The following is a 19,590-nucleotide window of genomic DNA, read 5'->3' as shown; positions in this document are numbered from 1 at the left end:
ACCTTGCTAGAGTGTGTGCTCCTGACGCACCACAGATAGGTAGAGAGCATCACCAGAGGGCTGATATCGCTGACAAAGATAAGACCACATCACTGCAACGGTGCCAAGTCCCATGAACTCCGAAGCAAACTAAGGAAGGACACTTGCAGTGAGAACAACAGCAGCACGAGCATCGTCATTGCACCACTGAGTGTAAGCAGAGAGATCATTGCGGTACACCGAAAGAGCAGTGGAATAAGCAGATACCTGCTGATCATAAGCATCAACTGCAGCATCATCAAGGGCCTTGGCGGCATCCCGGTCAGCTTGAGAAGCCTCGGCAGCAAGTACCGGCGGCACCGGTGGGATTGGAGCCACGGGCGCAACAGGGCATGGCGGGCAGGGGACCTCACCAGAAAGAACACCCCACAGACTCAGCATAGTTGGTGCCATCAAAGATCACTGAACACCTAGGAACAACAACATAGCCCGCAGAAGACATGACAGAGCTTTGTGTTTTTCCTCTGTTTTTTTGGTCAACTCCCCCCGATCTGGATCTGGATCGGGGCAGAGAGCCTCACGCTAGCCCGAGCCAGCCCCGAGTGGGGGAATCGGGAGGCCGAGCCCGAGCAGCAGCAGCCCCAGCTAGATCGAGGAGTCGGCGGGGGAGGCAGCCGCGGGGCCTGGGGCGCACGGCCTGGGCACGGCCGGACGGGGAGGAGGCGGCCGGGGTGCGCGGCCTGGGGCAGAGCCGGGCGGGGAGGAGGCGGCCGGGGAGCGCGGCCTGGGGCACGGCCGGACAGGGAGGAGGCGGCCGGGCAGGGCGGCGCGGCCGGGGCGCGGCCTGGGCGCGACCGGCAGGGAGGGCGCGGCCTGGGGCGCGGGCAGGATGCGGCTGAGCACGCGAGTGCGGGCGCGGAGAAGGTGGCCAGCGACGGGGGAGGAGATGGCCGGCGACGAGGAGGCTAAGCACGGAGCTGCAGCATGCAGGAGAGGAGAAGGAACCTGGCAACTGATACCATATTGGATAAGTGAGCAACTACATTCACAGGAGGGCTGAGGGCCAGTACATATACATGTGTATGATAAAGGGCAACAAAGACTATACACATCTAACAATAAGTATGATTTTCTTCCTTCATATTTTGTCCTCTTTAATTAGTTTAGTCATGTAGAGTATATGACTTCTTGGTTATTTTTGTCAACAAGTTGTTTGGACAGCTGAAAAGGCACCATTTCCATAAAAAAAATACTCCTAGGAGTGTGACGAACGAGCTACTACTATCCCTTGGGAAAAGAAAAGAATAATCTTGTCTTCAGCAAGCTAGACATCAAGGAACGTTGGTGCCGCTGATATGCAAGATTTCCATGCAAAACACATTAGAACTAATCTTTTGTACGGAGTAATTTTCTCTGACGGGTTTGAAACTTTGAATTAATGCTGCTCACAGTTTATTAGACACTTGCTATATGTATGTCAGTGTTAAAATATGATGTGGTGCAGCTAGCTCTCCGTATGCGTCAGTAGCAGATGTTATTTTTGAGTGTCTCCTGGGTGATGTCAGGACGGAGACGCTATCGTTGGTGAGAGAATCACTGTGCCCTATCCTCAAAGCTCCTCTGGACAAAAAGACTTGTGTTATATTCCTGAAAACAAAAGACGTCTGTTTTCAGCATCCGATTTGTTTTGTTATGTATGTAAGCATTAGTTGTTATGGTATTCCCGAGCTAGACCTGTTAGAGTTGTGTCGAATATTATTGTACAAGTTAGGTTACATTTGGACTTGGTTTTGGACTGTGTGTAGACAGGGTAGGAGTTGTGTCCTAATAGGACACCTGTATCCTAGGCCACTCATATATATCGGGGGGTAGACACATGATGTAACCTATGCCAACATAATAGCACGGGCACGCAGGAGAGCCGGCGGCGTGTGCCGGCGCCCGGGCGGCCGGGGTGCGGTATTGTGACGGTGTCACGGGGAGGAGCGCCCGTAGTCAAGCCCCGGGGATGTAGGCATGATGGTAAACCTCGTTAACAAATCTCGATGTCGTGCTGATGTGATTGTTTGGTCCTCGGTAGATCGACAGTGTGCCTCGAATTTATTCTAACAAGTGGTATCAGAGCAAGGTTACGAAGAGGTTGCGGTTCGTTGATTTAGAGGAAGACGGCCAGATGAGATCGTGGTTGTGGAAACATGCATCGGCGAATCGGGATCGGATGCGAGTCGAAGCGCGCAGGAGACGCGTGCGCGTGGTGCGTCTCAGCATGGCCCAGGGCGCGGTAGTAGGAAGCAACCGAAGCGATCGAATTGATGGTTCAAGGCAGGAGCAATCGGAAGGAGCAGCAGACGACCTAGCGTACGGCGACAACGGGATTGTGCAAATTCTCGACGGATGACGTGCAGCAGTTGGACTCCAACTGATAGGATCAACCGGTGCGGCTCGTGCGTGGGTTGGCGCGTGAGCGAGAGCTGGCTCAAGGCGAGGCCCAGACTGGCAAGGCCGGCTGGTGGGCTGGGAAGCAGGCGGAGCAGGCAGGGCTAGCGGGCCAAGCCCAGGCGCTGGGCAGTTGGAGGCATGTCACGTGTGTATGTCGTAGCGAGCGCAAGGGCTGAGCAGGTAGATGTGCTGGTTGAGATTTGTTCGTGGAAAAAAAATAAAACACGTACGTGGAGGCTAGAAGCGAATTAATCAGCGAAGGGAAACAAACCACATGGGTAGCTTTGCATCTGGTAGCAGTACATGGCTGGAAAAGCACCATCCAAGAGAAGCACCACCACGTGAAGACCAAAGGTTATTTCCTGATGTTTGAAGGTGTTGCAGAAGCCAGGACAGCCAAGATGAAAGTATCATACGGATGAAAATTCGCGGAAGATGATTTGGGAGCCTGAAGTGCGACGTGGTAGGATCATGCATACACATGGCGTCAAGGCAATGCACAGATGTGCGAGGCGGACACGACGCAGGGTGGAGCATGATTGCAGCCGGATAACTTTCAGCTAGGTCGGACTGGACTGTCTGACGGATCGACGGGGATGTCGGTCAAAGCAGAAGATGGTGGTGATTTCAGCGACGACGACATAGGAGCGTGACGCTGATGGTGGCCGACTTCTGGGGCGTGGAAACACGTGGTGCGGGCCTGAGGGCTTGTGCGGCTTCGACAAGACTATGACGCAGGGTTGATTCAAGGCAGTGTACACATGAGAGAGCTTGAAGTCGACGGGCGCGGAGGTGGCACGTACAACCACCATGGAGTCATGTTGAAGGTGGAGTTGGAGTCTGATGGATGACTTCACTCTGTGCTGATGGAGGGGCTACGGCGTAAATGCATGGAGAGTCGGAGCCTATTTCAGTGGGATAGCGAGAGACACGTGGATCGAACTGGGTACCAGTGATCTGATTGAGGCGTGATACTCGGCATCGGTCGGTAATGACCGATGGTTCTCTGCAGTAGGGGTTTGAGTGGTGTGGGTTCGCGACTCTGGAGACTCGACCGGGACAGCAGAGGCTCGACGCGGTGATAGCGGCGAGGCGTGCGGTAAGCACGGGACACAGCGACAGGCCAAGGCACTGGTGGTCAAATATGTTGTTAGACAAAGTGTGCAAGGGGTGCTGAAGCAGTGTTGACGAGTACCGAATTCAAGTTGGTGACTGGGTCTATCGGTGCCGGTTGATGGACAGGAGTTAACCATGGAGAATCTGAGAAAGTGGCGGAAAGTCTGAAATTGTCAAAGGCTGAGAGAGTACATGGCTGTATATTCTGTGGTGTTTAGTGCACATGGTAAAGTGCGGATGACAACTACAGAAGGAGGCGGAGTGCTATAGCGGTGGGACATGTCAGAGACTATCCGAAAAAAGGGTGAGACAACTGCGAATTTGACTCAGGGTGACACAGGGCGACGGTGAAATTCCTTCAAGTTTCAGACAAGCAGTCAAGAAAGAGTGGTGACGTTGAGTTCAGGTAACTCTTATACGTGGCGTCCAATATGTGAGTTGTTCATTTTCATGCAGACAGTGGTCGGTGTGTGATGGTGTTGAGCGGATTCTCCGGAAGTTGGGAGCACAAAGTAGAGTATTGAGGAACTTAATTTTGCTCGAGTGTTGACTGTGAAGAGGACAAGAAGGGACTACAGTTGCATGTAGAGTCATATGGAGTCTGGGAGTAGCAGCGGTGCTCATGGCGTATCTCAAGTCCAATGTACATGGAGGTTCGACGCACGGACGAATTCAAAGTGATGGAGAATATTCGCCAAGGTGGAGTTTGTTAGAGTTGTGTCGAATATTATTGTACAAGTTAGGTTACATTTGGACTTGGTTTTGGACTGTGTGTAGACAGGGTAGGAGTTGTGTCCTAATAGGACACCTGTATCCTAGGCCTCTCATATATATCTGGAGTAGACACACGATGTAACCTATGCCAACATAATAGAACGGGCACGCGGGGGAGCCGGCGGCGTGTGCCGACGCCCGGGCGGCCGGGGTGCGGTATTGTGACGGTGTCACGGGGAGGAGCGCCCGTAGTCAAGCCCCAGAAATGTAGCCATGATGGTGAACCTCGTTAACAAATCTCGGTGTCGTGCTGATGTGATTGCTTGGTCCTCGGTAGATCGACGGTATGCCTCGAATTTATTCTAACAAGACCTACGTACGTTTGTACAACTTTTTAATTATCGGCTCGTTTCACAGTAATATAGTGAAATGCTGTGGATTTCCCTCTCTAGATCATCCAGGTTGATGTTCAAAAAGGTTTCTGCATTTCTACATCTTCTGCGCTGACTGGTTGCTGAATAATCGTGATAGTTATGGACGCTGGAATAGTTCCTGCGTTTGTACTACTCTGGAGACTATTCTACCGGCAATAATCAAAATCTTGAGAGTTTTCTCCATTCTCTATTCTACTCTGGAGACTATTCTACTCGTTTTGTGCACATCGACGAGAGGCTACACAAGATTGGCATTCCGATAGGATTACCATCAGCCACAGCCCACGTACGTGTGTGGTCAGGAAAACAAGTCAAGTCAAGTGCAGCTCACGTTAGGTACGCGTTTTGCTGGCTAATAAACTCACACAACACAGATATTTCGATCCTCTCCTTGCTCCTTGCTCCTTGCACCATGCTTTTCCACCTCCCGTGCAGTGCTTCTTTCTCCTCTTGTCTAGCAAGGCGATACCGACATGGGGTCTGTGTAGTTCTTGTTTGATGAACTTAAACACTTGGATTATTAATCGTTTGCAATATTACTGTTTCTAATTATCACATCTACGCTCCAGCCACACAAAATTAACCGAGCTAGCACGTCCTGCAACCCATGGAGGCGGCTCTCGTGAGTGTGGCGACCGGGGTCCTGAAGCCCGTCCTGGAGAAACTGGCAGCTCTGCTTGGTGACGAGTACAAGCGGTTCAAGGGAGTGCGCAAGGATATCAAGTCCATCGCTCGTGAGCTCGCTGCCATGGAGGCTTTTCTCCTCAAGATGTCCGAGGAGGAGGATCCAGATGTACAAGATAAATTTTGGATGAATGAGGTGCGGGAGCTCTCCTATGATATGGAGGATGCCATTGACGACTTCATGCAAAGCGTCGGTGACAAAGACGAAAAGCCTGATGACTTCATTGAGAAGATCAAAAACTAACTAGAAAAGTTGGGGAAGATGAAGGCTCGCCGTCGGATTGGCAAGGAGATTCAGGATCTAAAGAAACAGATCATACAGGTGGGTGACAGGAATGCAAGGTACAAGGGTCGTCAAACCTTCTCTAGCACCAAAAGTGAAATTGTAGACCCTAGAATTCTTGCTAGATTCGAGCATGCATCAAAACTCGTTGGAATTGATGAAACCAAAGCCGAGATAATCAAGCTATTAGGCAAAGAAAATGGACAAGTGCCAAGGCAACAACAACTGAAGATAGTCTCCATTGTTGGATTTGGAGGAATGGGGAAGACAACTCTTGCAAACCAAGTGTATCAAGACCTCAAAGGGGAATTTCAGCATCGAGCTTTCATATCGGTGTCACAAAATCCAGAATTGATGAAAATCCTCAGAACTATCCTTAGTGAAATTACCGGTATAAGCTATCCTGGCACCGAAGCAGGGTGCATAGAACAACTCATCGACAAGATCAAAGATTTCCTAGCAGACAAAAGGTACAATAACTGCATGTGTTTATCTACTCGTTGTGCTTTGATGTATAATTTTAGTTCTTCATGTTTCACATGAAAACTTGACAAGTAAACTTATCATAAAATTAATTATGTTGTTGTTTATGTGCGTACGTGCATATCGTTTCAACTAGAGGAAAAAATAAGATATTCTGAGCTTCATGTATATAGAAATACATTGTGCCCCTATGTTTATATAGGAAAAATACCCACATATTATGAACTACCATGTAGTATACAAATTGTGTGGCTGAGCGTGAATGGCTTATATTCCTCAACCCAGTAAAACAATGTACCAATTGTAGTATAATTGTGTTCAAAATGTAGTAATTTTGAAACAATATAGTATACTGGTGACTTAGTGAAAATATGTAGTTCAGAAAATTACTACACATATTGTACGAATTTTTACTACTCCCTTTGTTTCATATTACTTGTCGCTGCTTTAGTACAAGGGTAAATTTTCTTCAGTTTTACTAAAGCACGTCTAGATGTTACATAAATATTGCACATTTAAGTCATATGCATTGACCTTGCAAGGAGATTCTTGTCAGCATTTTATTTTTTTCCCTTTTCTTTTTCTTTTTCTTTTTTCTACTTGATTAAGCCACTTAGATATGCAACAACTTGGGCACGTCTAGACACCCCCGTTTTCTATGCCTTCTACCAGGGCCTTACCCGCAAAAAAAGGGCCACATATTAGCCTTTCAATGCTTGGGCTTAGAATAGTGCATGTGTAGACATAATCTAGTATGGCATATTTACATTCCCTCTGATCGACCGTGTATTGGATGACAAAATGGGCAAGTGACCGTGTATTGGACGCCGACACGTGGTTCTCCTCGCACAGGAACTGCCACGAGCACGCCCGTCGCCCGCTCCACCCCCGAATATTGCTACACTTAAAGGGATCTTACGTGATCTATGTCTATTGATTGGATTAAATCAGGGAGATACATCTTCCTCGGGGACGAAGTGGTGTACCTAAGATCATCTCTAGCGGACACCCTAAAATCGGTCAAAAGAGTAAAAATTCAGTTTGACTACTCTAACTATGATCTAACCGAGAGTGTAAATCCTATAATGGAGTAAATACTTCACTCCACGCCAAGCCGAACGCTTAAACTTACTCATCTGCTTGGCCACGGAGTAAAACACAACACGCCTCTCTGCCTCCTTCCCCACCCTATCCCTCACCGGTGACCCCCGCAACGCTCCCGCACCCGCGCCATCATGGCCGGATCCCACGGCCGCCGCTCCCCTGCAGCCTATTCACAACTCAGATTGCACCGCCACGAGCGTAGCGTCGGTGCATCCACCTCCCAATCCTGCCACGACGCTTCCTTGATCGGCGCCCCATACGCTTACCGTAGCTGGCTCTCCGGCTTCCCCGATCTCCCCGCACCACCGCCGCCACAGAGGTCGTACATTTGCATGCAGCAGTGGGATGGGAGAGTGGGTGGCCGAGATCACCAACCAGCACACCCACACGACGCTTTGGCTCAGATCCTCCCAATCTGCCAAGCAGGCCGACCAGGAATACGACATTTGGTTGTTTGGCTGCACGGCGCCGATGGCCACCGAAACTTTGAGTTTGGTGAATTGTTGTGGCAAGATGTCGCCGACCCGCGGGTCGTCTCCACACTAGACAGAAGGAAGGACCAAGAGGCGAGGGAAAGGTTGGCGGAGGAGGTCTCCGATGAGGCATACATGGCGGGGCTTCGCCGCCACTACCCAGAGCAGGTGGAGGCGGATCGCCGCCTGTATGAGCAGCTAGCAGCGGGGGAGGGGGGTCATCGTGTTGTCAAGCAACGATGAAGACAATGGCGGAAACAGAGGCAACGGAAGCGGAGGAGAGAACGGAGGCGGAAACGATGACTGCTTCAGGACCGAATTTACAAAAATCTTTGGCAACGACGATGACTGCACATGGCCTGACCCCATTATCAATAGGCTTCCTCGAGCAGGGTGGAAATCGGTCGCTGAAGATATGACTAGATTTTAGTAAGTTTTAGATTCGGTTAATTTAGTAGAGTTTTTGTTCGTTGATGACAATGTGAAATTTCATAAATGGGTGTTGAATTTTGGTTAGTATATTTGTTTGAATTGAATTTGTGTTCAACATATCTGAATTTGCTTTTTTACTTCGTTAATTTACAAGAACGGCTAGAAACAACCAAAATTTGGAGTACAATTACTCCACTAACATTTGCTCCGCGGTTTAGTCCACTAATTTTTAGGGGGCGGCAAGAGAAGTTGCATGTGTTCGAGCCTGAAACCTGACCCCCTCCCTTGCTTGGGAGAAACGTAAATTTTGTAAACCGCGGTTTACGCCTCGTCTTAGTGGAGCGCCAAGTGGGCAGGCACAGCAACATTAGTTCGTTACCTTTGTTAGATTTTTCTTTTTAGTTTTGTTTATATTTTAAAAAAATTAAATACACATATTTCAAAATAAATCTACATAGTTTTTAAAATGGTCATCGCACGTTAAAAAACTGCCTGTGGAGTGTAAAAAAAATCATCCAACTTTGACAAATATATTGATACCATTCACAAAAATGTCCGTAATATTTTAAAAATGTTCACACAACTTCTACAACCCGTCCCCATTGCTGCTGCAGCGAACTGAACCACTATGTCTTCTCTTTTGTTAAGGGAGACATGACGGCAGTTGGGATGGAGGGGTGGTTCTGTCAGTTTAGGGACACATCCCTCTTGGCGCCCTGATTGGGTGGAAAACAGGCGAGAAATTTAGCGCCCTTCTATGGGATTGGAGGGAGTAACACAGATCTACTATTTATGTTTTTCTAGAGTAATATCTACTATTTATGTGTAACACGTATTTAGGTACACTTTGTTGTTATGGACGACACATACGGGGTGTGCCATAGCCCATACCCCATATATATAAATCCTTTTATGCAAGACCTAAATGTAAACTTCAACATGGTCACGCTTCATTTTAAACTACAAAATGTATTACCTTTGTCGTAAGTCAACCTTTTAAGTTTGGAATAGTTTATGGCAATATTCTATAATAGCAAACAAGTATATTATAAACAAAAATTCATAGAGGATTCAACGAAAGTAACTAGTTGTTGAAGCTGTTGGTACACTTCGTATCAATTTGATAAAACTTAATGAAGTTTGACTCATTACAAAGCTAGACCTTATTGTTTGAAACGGGGGAAGAGTTGTACTTAAATTGATGTCATATAAGTTTACTAGTATTACTAATGCATGAATTATTAGTAATACTAATGCATGAATTATTCTGCTCCAAATTTAGGAATCTACTTGCAATGTTTAGTATGGTTTTCCACATTTCAGTTTAGCACTATTTACTAATGTGTAAAATCTTGTGTTACAATATGGGCAGGTATCTTATTGTCATAGATGATATATGGGACATAAAACATTGGGAAGTGATCCTATGTGCTCTAGCTGATAATCATTATGAGAATAGAGTAATCACAACAACCCGTGATCGCGACGTTGCACGTAAAGTTGGTGGCGCCTATGAGCTTAAACCCCTCCCTGATGAGACATCCAAAATATTATTCTTTGGAAGAATTTTTGGTGTTAATAATGACTGTCCAGATGATTTGGTCGAAGTATCTGAAACTCTCCTAAAGAAATGTGGCGGTGTGCCATTGGCTATCATCACCATTGCTGGTTTATTGGCCAGTCGGGAAAAGGGAAGAAAAGGGAGTGGAACAAGTTGTGTGATTCTATCGGTTCGGGACTTGACAATAGTCCTGATGTGAAGACGATGAGAAATATATTGGCCCCTAGCTATCGCCATCTACCTATCCACCTAAAAACTTGCTTGCTGTATCTGAGTATATTTCCTGAAGACTACATTATTCAAGGAGACAGATTGATATGGAGGTGGATATGTGAAGGTTTTCTTAATGGTGTATAGGATGAGTACTTATTTGAGCTTGGTGAGAGCTACCTCACCGAGCTCATAAACAGAGGCTTGATCCAAGCGGTGGACTCCTATAGTTATGGCAGGACAACGGCTTGCCATGTGCATGACTTGGTTCCGGAATTTATCAGCTCCATTTCTATTGAAGAAAACTTTTGTACTGTATTGCATGGTAAGAAGGGCAAATCAGCTGCGATAACAAGCAAGGTCCGCAGGTTATTTCTGCAACTCCAGGATGTTGAGATGCCTCAGGAGAGATTGATATTGTCCCACATGCGGTCACTTACTGTGTCCTCAGGGAACTGTGTTGACACAATGCTGCTCCTATCTTCTTTCCCTCATTTACGTGTATTGGATTTGCAGGACTGCTATTTTATGGAGCAGTCCTCGAAATCCAATACAATACTTAATCATCTTGGGAGTTTATGCTAGTTGAGATATCTTGCGTCGGGAGATACATACTCCAGTGAGTTCTTATTGGCGATCCAAATTGGGCAGCTAAAAAATCTGATATGCTTAAGAGTTGGCAGTCGCTCCAAAATCAAATTCAGGCCAGGTGTGGTTAGGGAACTGGAGTGCCTGCAAGAGTTGTCAGTGATCAGTTTGTCTAAGTCTTCGCATGTTGCCAAAGAGCTAAGGCATTTGACCAAACTAAGGGTTCTTGGTATCTCTTTCCAATCTATGCCTGACGAGAGCTTGAAGGGTTGGCTTTTGGAGTCTCTATGTCCCCTGGAGAATTTGCAGAGCTTAATTGTGAGAGGCGGCTTTCTTGGTTGTGTATCTTTCGATTTCTTTGGGGAAGGCTGGACATCCCCACCTCGCAACCTCCGTAGATTTGGTTCATCATACGGATCCTTCTCCTATCTACCGTTGTGGATCAGCCCGTCAAATCTTCGGGAGCTGTCCATCATAGACATGTAGCTGGATCACCTGCGGCAGGAGGATCTTGACATACTTGGTTCCTTTCCTTCTTTGCAATCCCTCCGGCTGAGGTGCTACAAAAACATCTGGGATGAAAGAAGGAAACAATGGCCGGTGGTCTGTGCTGATACTTTCCAGTGCCTGCGGGACTGTCAGTTGTGGATACTTCCCACGGGGGGAAATATATTCGCACCAGGAGCTATGCCCAAGGTCCATACCCTTCAATTTGATTGTTACGTTGAGGATGTATTTAGCTTGGGTTTGGCAATCCTCCCATCTCTCCATGATAGCTTGGGCTTGGAGAACCTCCCTTCTCTGCAGGAGCTCCGTGTTTGCTTCAACGAATTCACCCGTGGGTCCGTCACCCGAGAAGCATATGACAAAGCGGAGGCTGCAATTAGCTGTGCAAGCGACAACCATCCCAACCGCGCCACCCTTAAGTTGCGCACGAACTTCTTCCCATCATGGTCCAGAAACTCGGCATCCACATAGTTTCCTTGTTGTATGCATATCTTAACTCTGAAGTGGAACTGTGTACCTATGTAGTGTGTTGCGTGAGCATTGTTTTTGTTCTATTGTAATACTACAATTTTTGTACATTTGTTTACGTTTTGTTCTACAAATTTTCTACGTTTTGTACGTCGATGATGTATCTTTAGCCATTTAACTTGGACGACAATCATTTTGCTTTTTTTTGCAAATCTGTGGAACATCCCCGGCCTCTATGGAAAGCTTGTGAAGAACCATGCCCTTCCCTGGTCTGTGCATGTATGAGAATCTTATTGAGCTGCCCAAGATTTCACAGTTTAGTTTTGTGCTGACATCGGTAAGACAAGCGAAAAGGGGAGAAAAATTAAAAATTTGTAAAAACCATCAGCCCCCAGCAAGTGCATGGTAGCCACAATGTCACAGCGACAAGGAGGTATATCAGGATTTGCAGCAAACACGGCGAATAAACCCAACAACACAGATATTTCGATCCTCTGCTTGCTCCATGCTTTTCTGCCACTGCACAAGCCTCGCTGCTGCACCTGCCTGACGCGTCTGATCGATCGACGTACAGATCCCGGTAACTATGACCCCATCCACCTCCCGTGCAGTGCTTCATTCTCCTCTTGTCTAGCATGACGATACCATCACGGGGTCTGTGTATTTCTTGTTTGATGAACTTAACACTTGGATTATTAATCGTTTGCAATATTACTGTTTCTAATTATCACATCTACGCTCCAGCCACACAAAATTAACCGAGCTAGCACGTCCTGCAACCCATGGAGGCGGCTCTCGTGAGTGTGGCGACAGGGGTCCTGAAGCCCGTCCTGGAAAAGCTGGCAGCTCTGCTTGGTGACGAGTACAAGCGGTTCAAGGGAGTGCGCAAGGATATCAAGTCCATCGCTCGTGAGCTCGCTGCCATGGAGGCTTTTCTCCTCAAGATGTCCGAGGAGGAGGATCCAGATGTACAAGATAAATTTTGGATGAATGAGGTGCGGGAGCTCTCCTATGATATGGAGGATGCCATTGACGACTTCATGCAAAGCGTCGGTGGCAAAGACGAAAAGCCTGATGACTTCATTGAGAAGATCAAAACCTCACTAGAAAAGTTGGGAAAGATGAAGGCTCGCCGTCGGATTGGCAAGGAGATTCAGGATCTAAAGAAACAGATCATAGAGATGGGTGACAGGAATGCAAGGTACAAGGGTCGTCAAACCTTCTCTAGCACCAAAAATGAAATTGTAGACCCTAGAATTATTGCTAGATTCGAGCATGCATCAAAACTCGTTGGAATTGATGAAACCAAAGCCGAGATAATCGAGCTATTAGGCGAAGAAAATGGACAGGTGCCAAGGCAACAACAACTGAAGATAGTCTCCATTGTTGGATTTGGAGGAATGGGGAAGACAACTCTTGCAAACCAAGTGTATCAAGACCTCAAAGGGGAATTCCAGTATCGAGCTTTCATATCGGTGTCACGAAATCCAGACTTGATGAAAATCCTCAGAACTATCCTTAGTGAAATTACCGGTATAAGCTATCCTGGCACCGAAGCAGGGTGCATAGAACAACTCATCAACAAGATCAAAGATTTCCTAGCAGACAAAAGGTACAATAACTGCATGTGTTTATCTACTCATTGTGCTTTGATGTATAATTTTAGTTATTCATGTTTCACATGAAAATTTGACAATAAACTTATCATAAAAATAGTTTTGTTGTTGTTTATGTGCGTGCGTGCATATTGTTTCCACTAGAGGGAAAAATAAGATATTTTGTGCTCCATGTATATAAAAATACATTGTGCCCCTATGTTTATATAGAAAAAATACCCTCATATTATGAACTAACATGTAGTATACAAATTGTGTGGCTGAGTGTGAATAGCTTATATTCCACAACCTAGTAAAACAATGTACCAATTGTAGTATAATTGTGTTCAAAATATAGTAATTTTGAAACAATATAGTATACTTGTGACTTAGTGAAAATATGTAGTTCGAAAAATTATTACACATATTATACCAATTTTTACTACTCACGCTGTTTCATATTACTTGTCGCTACTTTAGTACAAGGGTAAATTTTCTATCAGTTTTGCTAAAGCACGTCTAGATATGCCATAAGTATTGCACATAAAAGTCCTATGCATTGACCTTGCAAGGAGATTCTTGTCGGCATTTTATTTTCCCTTTTCTTTTTCTTTTTATACTTGATTAAGTCACTTAGATGTGTAATAACTTGGGCACGTCTAGACAACGCCATTTTCTATGCCTTCTACCAGGGCCTTACCCACAGAAAAAAGGGCCACATATTAGCCTTTCAATGCTTGGGCTTAGAATAGCGCATGTGTACACATAATCTAGTATGTCATATTTACATTCACTAGTGCAGAACCGGGCATTAGCACCGGTTCGTAAGGCCCTATAGTGCCGGTTACATAACCGGCACTAATTTGTGGTCACTAAAGGCCCCCCCCCCCTTTAGTACCGGTTCAGCACGAACCGGTGCTAAAGGGCAACCACGTGGCACGAGCCAGCTCCGGGGACCTGGAGCCCTTTAGTACCGGTTGGTAAGACCAACCGGTACTATAAGGTTTGGGGTTTTTTTAGTTTTATGATTTCTTTTTCATTTAATTTTGTGTTTCCATTTTATTTCTTTTTCGTTTGCTGGTATTTTACGATACTACACATTGTACACGTTATATATATATATATATATATATATATATATATATATATATATATATAGAATTTCTAGTAGAACCAATCATGCATATATATATCACATCAATGCCTCACAAATTAAACCACCATATTAATTAATTCACACATACACACATGTACAGCTATATACAATTTCTCCTACATATGAATGTTGCCTTCTTAGCCAGTGGCATTAGCCTAATTGGTGCCTTCGGAGCAGGATGACAATTGAAAGTGGTTTTCATGGGGGCGGTAGCGGGTAATAGAATTCTCCATTCGGATTAATAACCTGGTCGAGCAAAAATCTCGCTATTTCCTCTTGAAGTGCTTCTATGCGCTCCCTTTCTATGAGCTTCTCCCGCACCTCATTGAACTGTTAAGAAGGAGATCAATATGCATGTGTATTAGTTGTGTGACTAGATATCGATAATGGTGTAAAAATTGTGAATAGTGTTCTGACAAGCGTACCAATTCCTGTCTTTGAGATCTGCTCCTTTCGGATGCCATCATGCGAATGTTCTCGCAAACGCAGAATGCACAATGATCAGTCCCCTGCGCCTGCTTCACGGCCTTTACGAGAATGGAATTTGATTAGATAATAATTAATCAAGCATGATAATTAAAGAGATGGCAGCTAGCTAGCTAGCTAGTACTACTTAATTACTTACCTTAGGTCGAAACCTTTTAAGCTTTTTTTTTCATTCGCCGGGCGTGACGCTGATGTACCTTGCCCAAGCCCTGCCCGCCGACAAAGAAAATGAATAAAGGGGTTATTAAATAGTTCATATCATGAAATGACGAACTAAATAGGCCGAGATATATAGTTAATAATGATTGAAATTACCTGTTGACTATCCCATACAAGATGTTATAGTCAGTTTTTTCTGAGATTAGTGAGTCCAATACTTCAATTGTTCCGGCGTCAACTTTAATGATACACAATACCCAGTGAAATTTGCATGCACACACGTTTGCATGTATTAATTAAACGGACATATGTAAGCAAAAACATGTAGCTAGCTAGTAGGCAAAAACAGAGAATTTGTAGTACAAGACATTGTGACTCACTGGAAGTTGTAAGGAAGTAGTATATCTTGATTGTATTTGAGGCGCTCAAGAACTCTAGCATGTTGTCCTCTACTTCCTTTGCAAGACGTTTATTTATCTTCCATGTGTATTCATTAACGGTGTTTGGGTCAATGTACCCAATGCCAAAGCGTCCACCTTTTCTCATTTCATATATCTTCATCCTACATAATACCACAGAAAAGAATATAGAGTGAGGATAATTACAGGTAATGATTGATCTCAAAAGGATCACTACAGCTAGCTTAAGACTTAAATTATAGAAAGAAATCACTTACAGACAATAGCAACTGACGATAGATTTGTCGAGTGCGTCTTGATTGTATAACTGAAACAGTTCTGAATACTCAACGGACCCAGCTTTCTCATGGTAGTAATGGTCCTGCTTGACATTCACCATGAGGGACAATCGATCTGAAATCTTGGTAATATTCATGTACCATTGATGCAATTCATACATTCTCGTTGGGAGGTTCTTGACCTTGTCTGGCGCGACCAAAGGTTGGCCCCGGACATATTTCTGTTTTACTTCATCCTCTCTAAGCAAAGGCATGGGCTCGATCTCGAGGAGTTGTCCAACAGTGATGTTGAGAACTTCAGCCTGCATTATATGCTCCTCCGTTATTACCACATTGCCCACCTCGGGAACATGCACTGTTTGCCCACAATAATATTGGGCGCGCGTACTGTCACCTGTTGTTGGCACAACAAGCGAGGGGATCGATTGCGCCGCCTGTTCTCCCAGCTGGGGAATGGTTTTCCCGCATTTTTTGGCAGCTGCTTCTTGTTTGCTCGATCCTGATGTAGACGTGCTCGCCTTCCTTTGTAGACGTGCTCGATTTAACTTCCTGATGTGGCGCTCATAGTCTATGTCAACAGGCTTGGGAGCTGGTGGTTGAGCCATACGAATGAAGTGGTCAATCGTTTCCTCAGGCACTTTCTCCCTTGGCGGCGGTGGCGGTTTCGGTGCAAAATGGGCTTCCACCTCGGCCTTTGATATGGCTGTGATTTCCTCCTCGGACCTGTCATAAGACCTCTGCGGAAGAGGCTTGAGGCTTGGACCATATTTATATCGCTTGCCTCCGCCTGTACTTCCTGTACTACCTCGACTCGTACCGCTACGCACCATAGCTGCGGGGTGTCTCTTCTGTGATTGCTGAGGCGGCGGAGACGGCTGACGAGACTGAGTTGGACAAGGAGGAGTGGCCTGTGGTTGTGCCGGACTTGGAGGAGGAGTGGACGTCTGACGCTGTGGCGGACTTGGAGGAGGAGGATTGTCCTGACACTTTGCCGGACTTGGAGGAGGAGGAGTGGCCTGACACTTTGCCGGACTTGGTGGACTTGGAGGAGCGGGAGTCTGCTGACTCGGTGGTGGACTTCGACGAGGACTCGGCTGACGCGGTGTCGGTGGCCTTGGAAAGATGATGCAATCCTTTTTCCATAGGATGATACGATGTTTGGCCTCTCCGAGAAAGCGCTCGCCGTCACCTCCAGCAATGTCAAGCTGTAGCCCCGAATATGGTGGGTCCACCACCTCATCAACCAAGACACGAGCATAGCCCGCTGGAATCGAGTTGCAATGGAAGGTTGCCTCGGGGGGATTTGTGAAAGCACAGCCGTCTGCCACCTTCATGGATATGTTCTTCATTTTGACGTGTAGCTCGCAGTTAGTGTTCTCCGTGATGTCATCCACGTGGTATCTACCCAGCATTGCGTCGTCCGGGACGGAACCCACGCTGCTTCTCGGCATGGATGGGCCGGTGCTATCCAATGCTGGATCATCCGCTAGCTACTGCAGCTGCTGAGACCCCCTTTGATGGGTAAGTGAGTCGATCTGCTCCTGCTGCCGCTGGAATTTGACCGCCAATTCCGCTTGACTTGCTTCTAGGCCTTGAAGGCGTTCATAGTCCCGCTTCCTCTGCTCCTCCTCCATCTTCCTCTTCTTCTCCTCCGCAATCTTCTTTCTCGCACGGGTTCTGTAGTCGTTGTTCCAGTCTGAAAACCCCTCATACCACGGCATAGCGCCCTTGCCTCGTGTTCTTCACGGGTGTTCAGGATTTCCCAGGGCACGCGTAAGCTCGTCGTTCTCTCTGTTGGGCTGGAACACCCCCGTTCGTGCCTCTTCTATTGCAACAAGTATCGCATCGTCGGCTCCCTTCAGACTTGCCCTCGTCGAAACATTGCCTGTCTCCCGGTCCAACTCCCCCCCATGCGCATAGAACCAAGTCCTGACCCTGGGGGCCAGCTCTTAGTAGCCGGAGTGACACCTGCATCCTCCATCTCTTTCTCAGACTTATCCCACTTAGGCATTGCCACCGCATAGCCACCTGGCCCCAGCTTATGGAACTTATACTTTTTTTCGGCATTCTTCTTGTTTATTCTCGACCGTTCCTTAGCTAATTCCGAATCCTTGAATTTCACGAAATCATCCCAATGATCATGTTGGTTCTCCAGTGTTCCCTTGAATACTGGAGTCTTCCTTCCTCCCGCGACGTACTTGTTCCATTCACGATTCTTGTAGTTCTTGAATGCAGTCGCCATCATCCTAAGAGCAGCCTCTTTGACTTTCTGCACATCTGCTTCTGTGAAATGATCTGGTAGGGTGAAATGTTCCATAAGAGTATCCCAAAGCAGATCTTTTTGATTCTTGTCGACAAAAGTAACATCTGGACGTGGCTTTGCTGGCGCTCTCCATTCTTGAAGTTTGATCGGGAGTTGGTCCTTCACAAGAACTCCGCACTGACGAACAAACTTGTCCGCAATCTGCTTAGGCGCTAATGGTTTGCCAGTAGGGCCGCATGCCTCGATATTGTACTTTACGCCCGGCTTCAACTTTTTGTTCGGGCCTCGTTTCGTCATTTTGCCTGAAGATTTGCTCGATCCGGATGGCTGAAAGAACAAAGATCGATTCATTAATATATCTTCAAGTCATTTAAAACATGTGATGATCACCAGATGCCTGCTTATATAAATATATATACCTCGCCGGTGTTTGTTGTTTCAGGATCAACATGTTCTTCGTCATCGTCATAGTTCATGACTTCATCAATTTCGTCGTCGCGATCGAATATCATATCACCCTCTCCGGTGTTGTTTAGAAATTCGGAGCCGTCATAATCTTCTTCATTCTGATTATCATCTAGCCCGCGTATCATATCGAACGTGGTCTGTTCTCCCTCTCTGTCGGTATTGTCTGCCATAGCTTTTGTTTAACTAATCCAAAAGAAATATAAAACAATTTAGTATTCAAATAACATCGTCTCGAATAATAGATATAATCTCAAATACATCATCCAGAATAATAGATATAATCTCGAATACATCATCTCGAATAATATATAATATTGAATAGTACATCACTGGCTATTAGCTAATAAAGATCGAATACTACAGAAGAATCTAGGACACTCGCGGTTCCTCCGGCGCGGGCGGTGGACACCCAAAGAGAAGGAACCCTCACAGGATCATAGCTGACGTGAGATCCCCGAAGATACCGCCATGTATTGGAGAACCTGCCGCCCTCTAACGCAACCATGTAGCGATGGACGTGCTCGTCCTCCTCCCTGACACGGCGACGTACCACCTCCGGCGGGGCCGGGTCCCTCCGCACCCAAACTGGCCCACGCGAACGCCACCAAACGAAATCAGGGTCGACGACGGGACCCGCGGCCGGGTTCCTCATCAAGCGGCGCGCCCCTCCAAGCAGCACCTCCCAATGCCAGCCCGGCGGAGCCCAGTCCCGGACATGGGTCAGCTGGACGTCGTCGCGGACGGGTCGACGGCGAGGATGCGGGATGGGCATCGTCGAGAACAAATACTAGCTATATGCCCGCAAAAGGTAACATTTTTTTAATGATTGGATTTTGATAACTAAAATTTCTAACATTTCTATATAACACTAATTATGCTAATCTAAATAATCTAAATAACACTAAAATTTCTAACATTTCTATATAACACTAATTTCTAACATTTCTATATAACACTAATTTCTAACTGATTAAGCACTAATTATATCCATCTAACATGCATTCATACATATATTCTAGTGAAAAAACAATAATCTAAAAAATCTAAACTAATTAAACATACAAAATACGTATATACTAATATATACATGCATTCATACATATATACGTGTGTGTGTGTGTTCATCATGCTTGTGTGTGTGTATGGGCTCGGGGAGGGGCGGCGCCCATGGTGGCCGCCGCGGGCGAGGGAGAGGGGTTAGAGGGGGAGAGCTCACAGCGGGGCGATGGCGACGGCGAGGCGACGGCCGGGGGCAACGACGGGCCGGGGCGTGACGCGCGGGGGCGGCGAC

At 46.3% G+C, this 19,590-nt stretch overlaps 1 protein-coding gene and 1 pseudogene across 1 annotated transcript; both read left to right on the top strand.

The window, feature by feature from the left end:
• Window positions 1-5,247: 5,247 nt before the first annotated feature.
• Window positions 5,248-10,059, top strand: LOC119321654 (disease resistance protein RGA5-like). Its single transcript, XM_037595242.1, has 3 exons — window positions 5,248-6,119; window positions 9,514-9,809; window positions 9,992-10,059. The coding sequence occupies exons 1-3, from the start codon at window positions 5,629-5,631 to the stop codon at window positions 10,057-10,059; spliced, it is 855 nt and encodes a 284-aa protein (XP_037451139.1). The 5' UTR covers window positions 5,248-5,628.
• A 2,158-nt stretch (window positions 10,060-12,217) lies between these two features.
• LOC119322014 overlaps window positions 12,218-19,590 on the top strand; it is an 18,465-nt pseudogene continuing 11,092 nt past the window's right edge.

This window comes from Triticum dicoccoides, chromosome 6B (assembly GCF_002162155.2).
Source record: "Triticum dicoccoides isolate Atlit2015 ecotype Zavitan chromosome 6B, WEW_v2.0, whole genome shotgun sequence".
In the NCBI taxonomy this organism is placed as follows: domain Eukaryota; kingdom Viridiplantae; phylum Streptophyta; class Magnoliopsida; order Poales; family Poaceae; genus Triticum; species Triticum dicoccoides.
Note: the sequence above shows the minus strand (reverse complement) of the source record. Positions and strands in the feature narration are given on the sequence as shown.

Excerpts from the sequence above, each read along its gene's own strand:
- LOC119321654 (XM_037595242.1), top strand. The coding sequence starts at position 5,629 with ATGAAGGCTCGCCGTCGGATTGGCAAGGAGATTCAGGATCTAAAGAAA. Across the intron at positions 6,120-9,513 it reads GATTTCCTAGCAGACAAAAG|GTATCTTATTGTCATAGATG; the intron begins GTACAATAACTG and ends CAATATGGGCAG. Across the intron at positions 9,810-9,991 it reads GGCTATCATCACCATTGCTG|ACTACATTATTCAAGGAGAC; the intron begins GTTTATTGGCCA and ends TATTTCCTGAAG.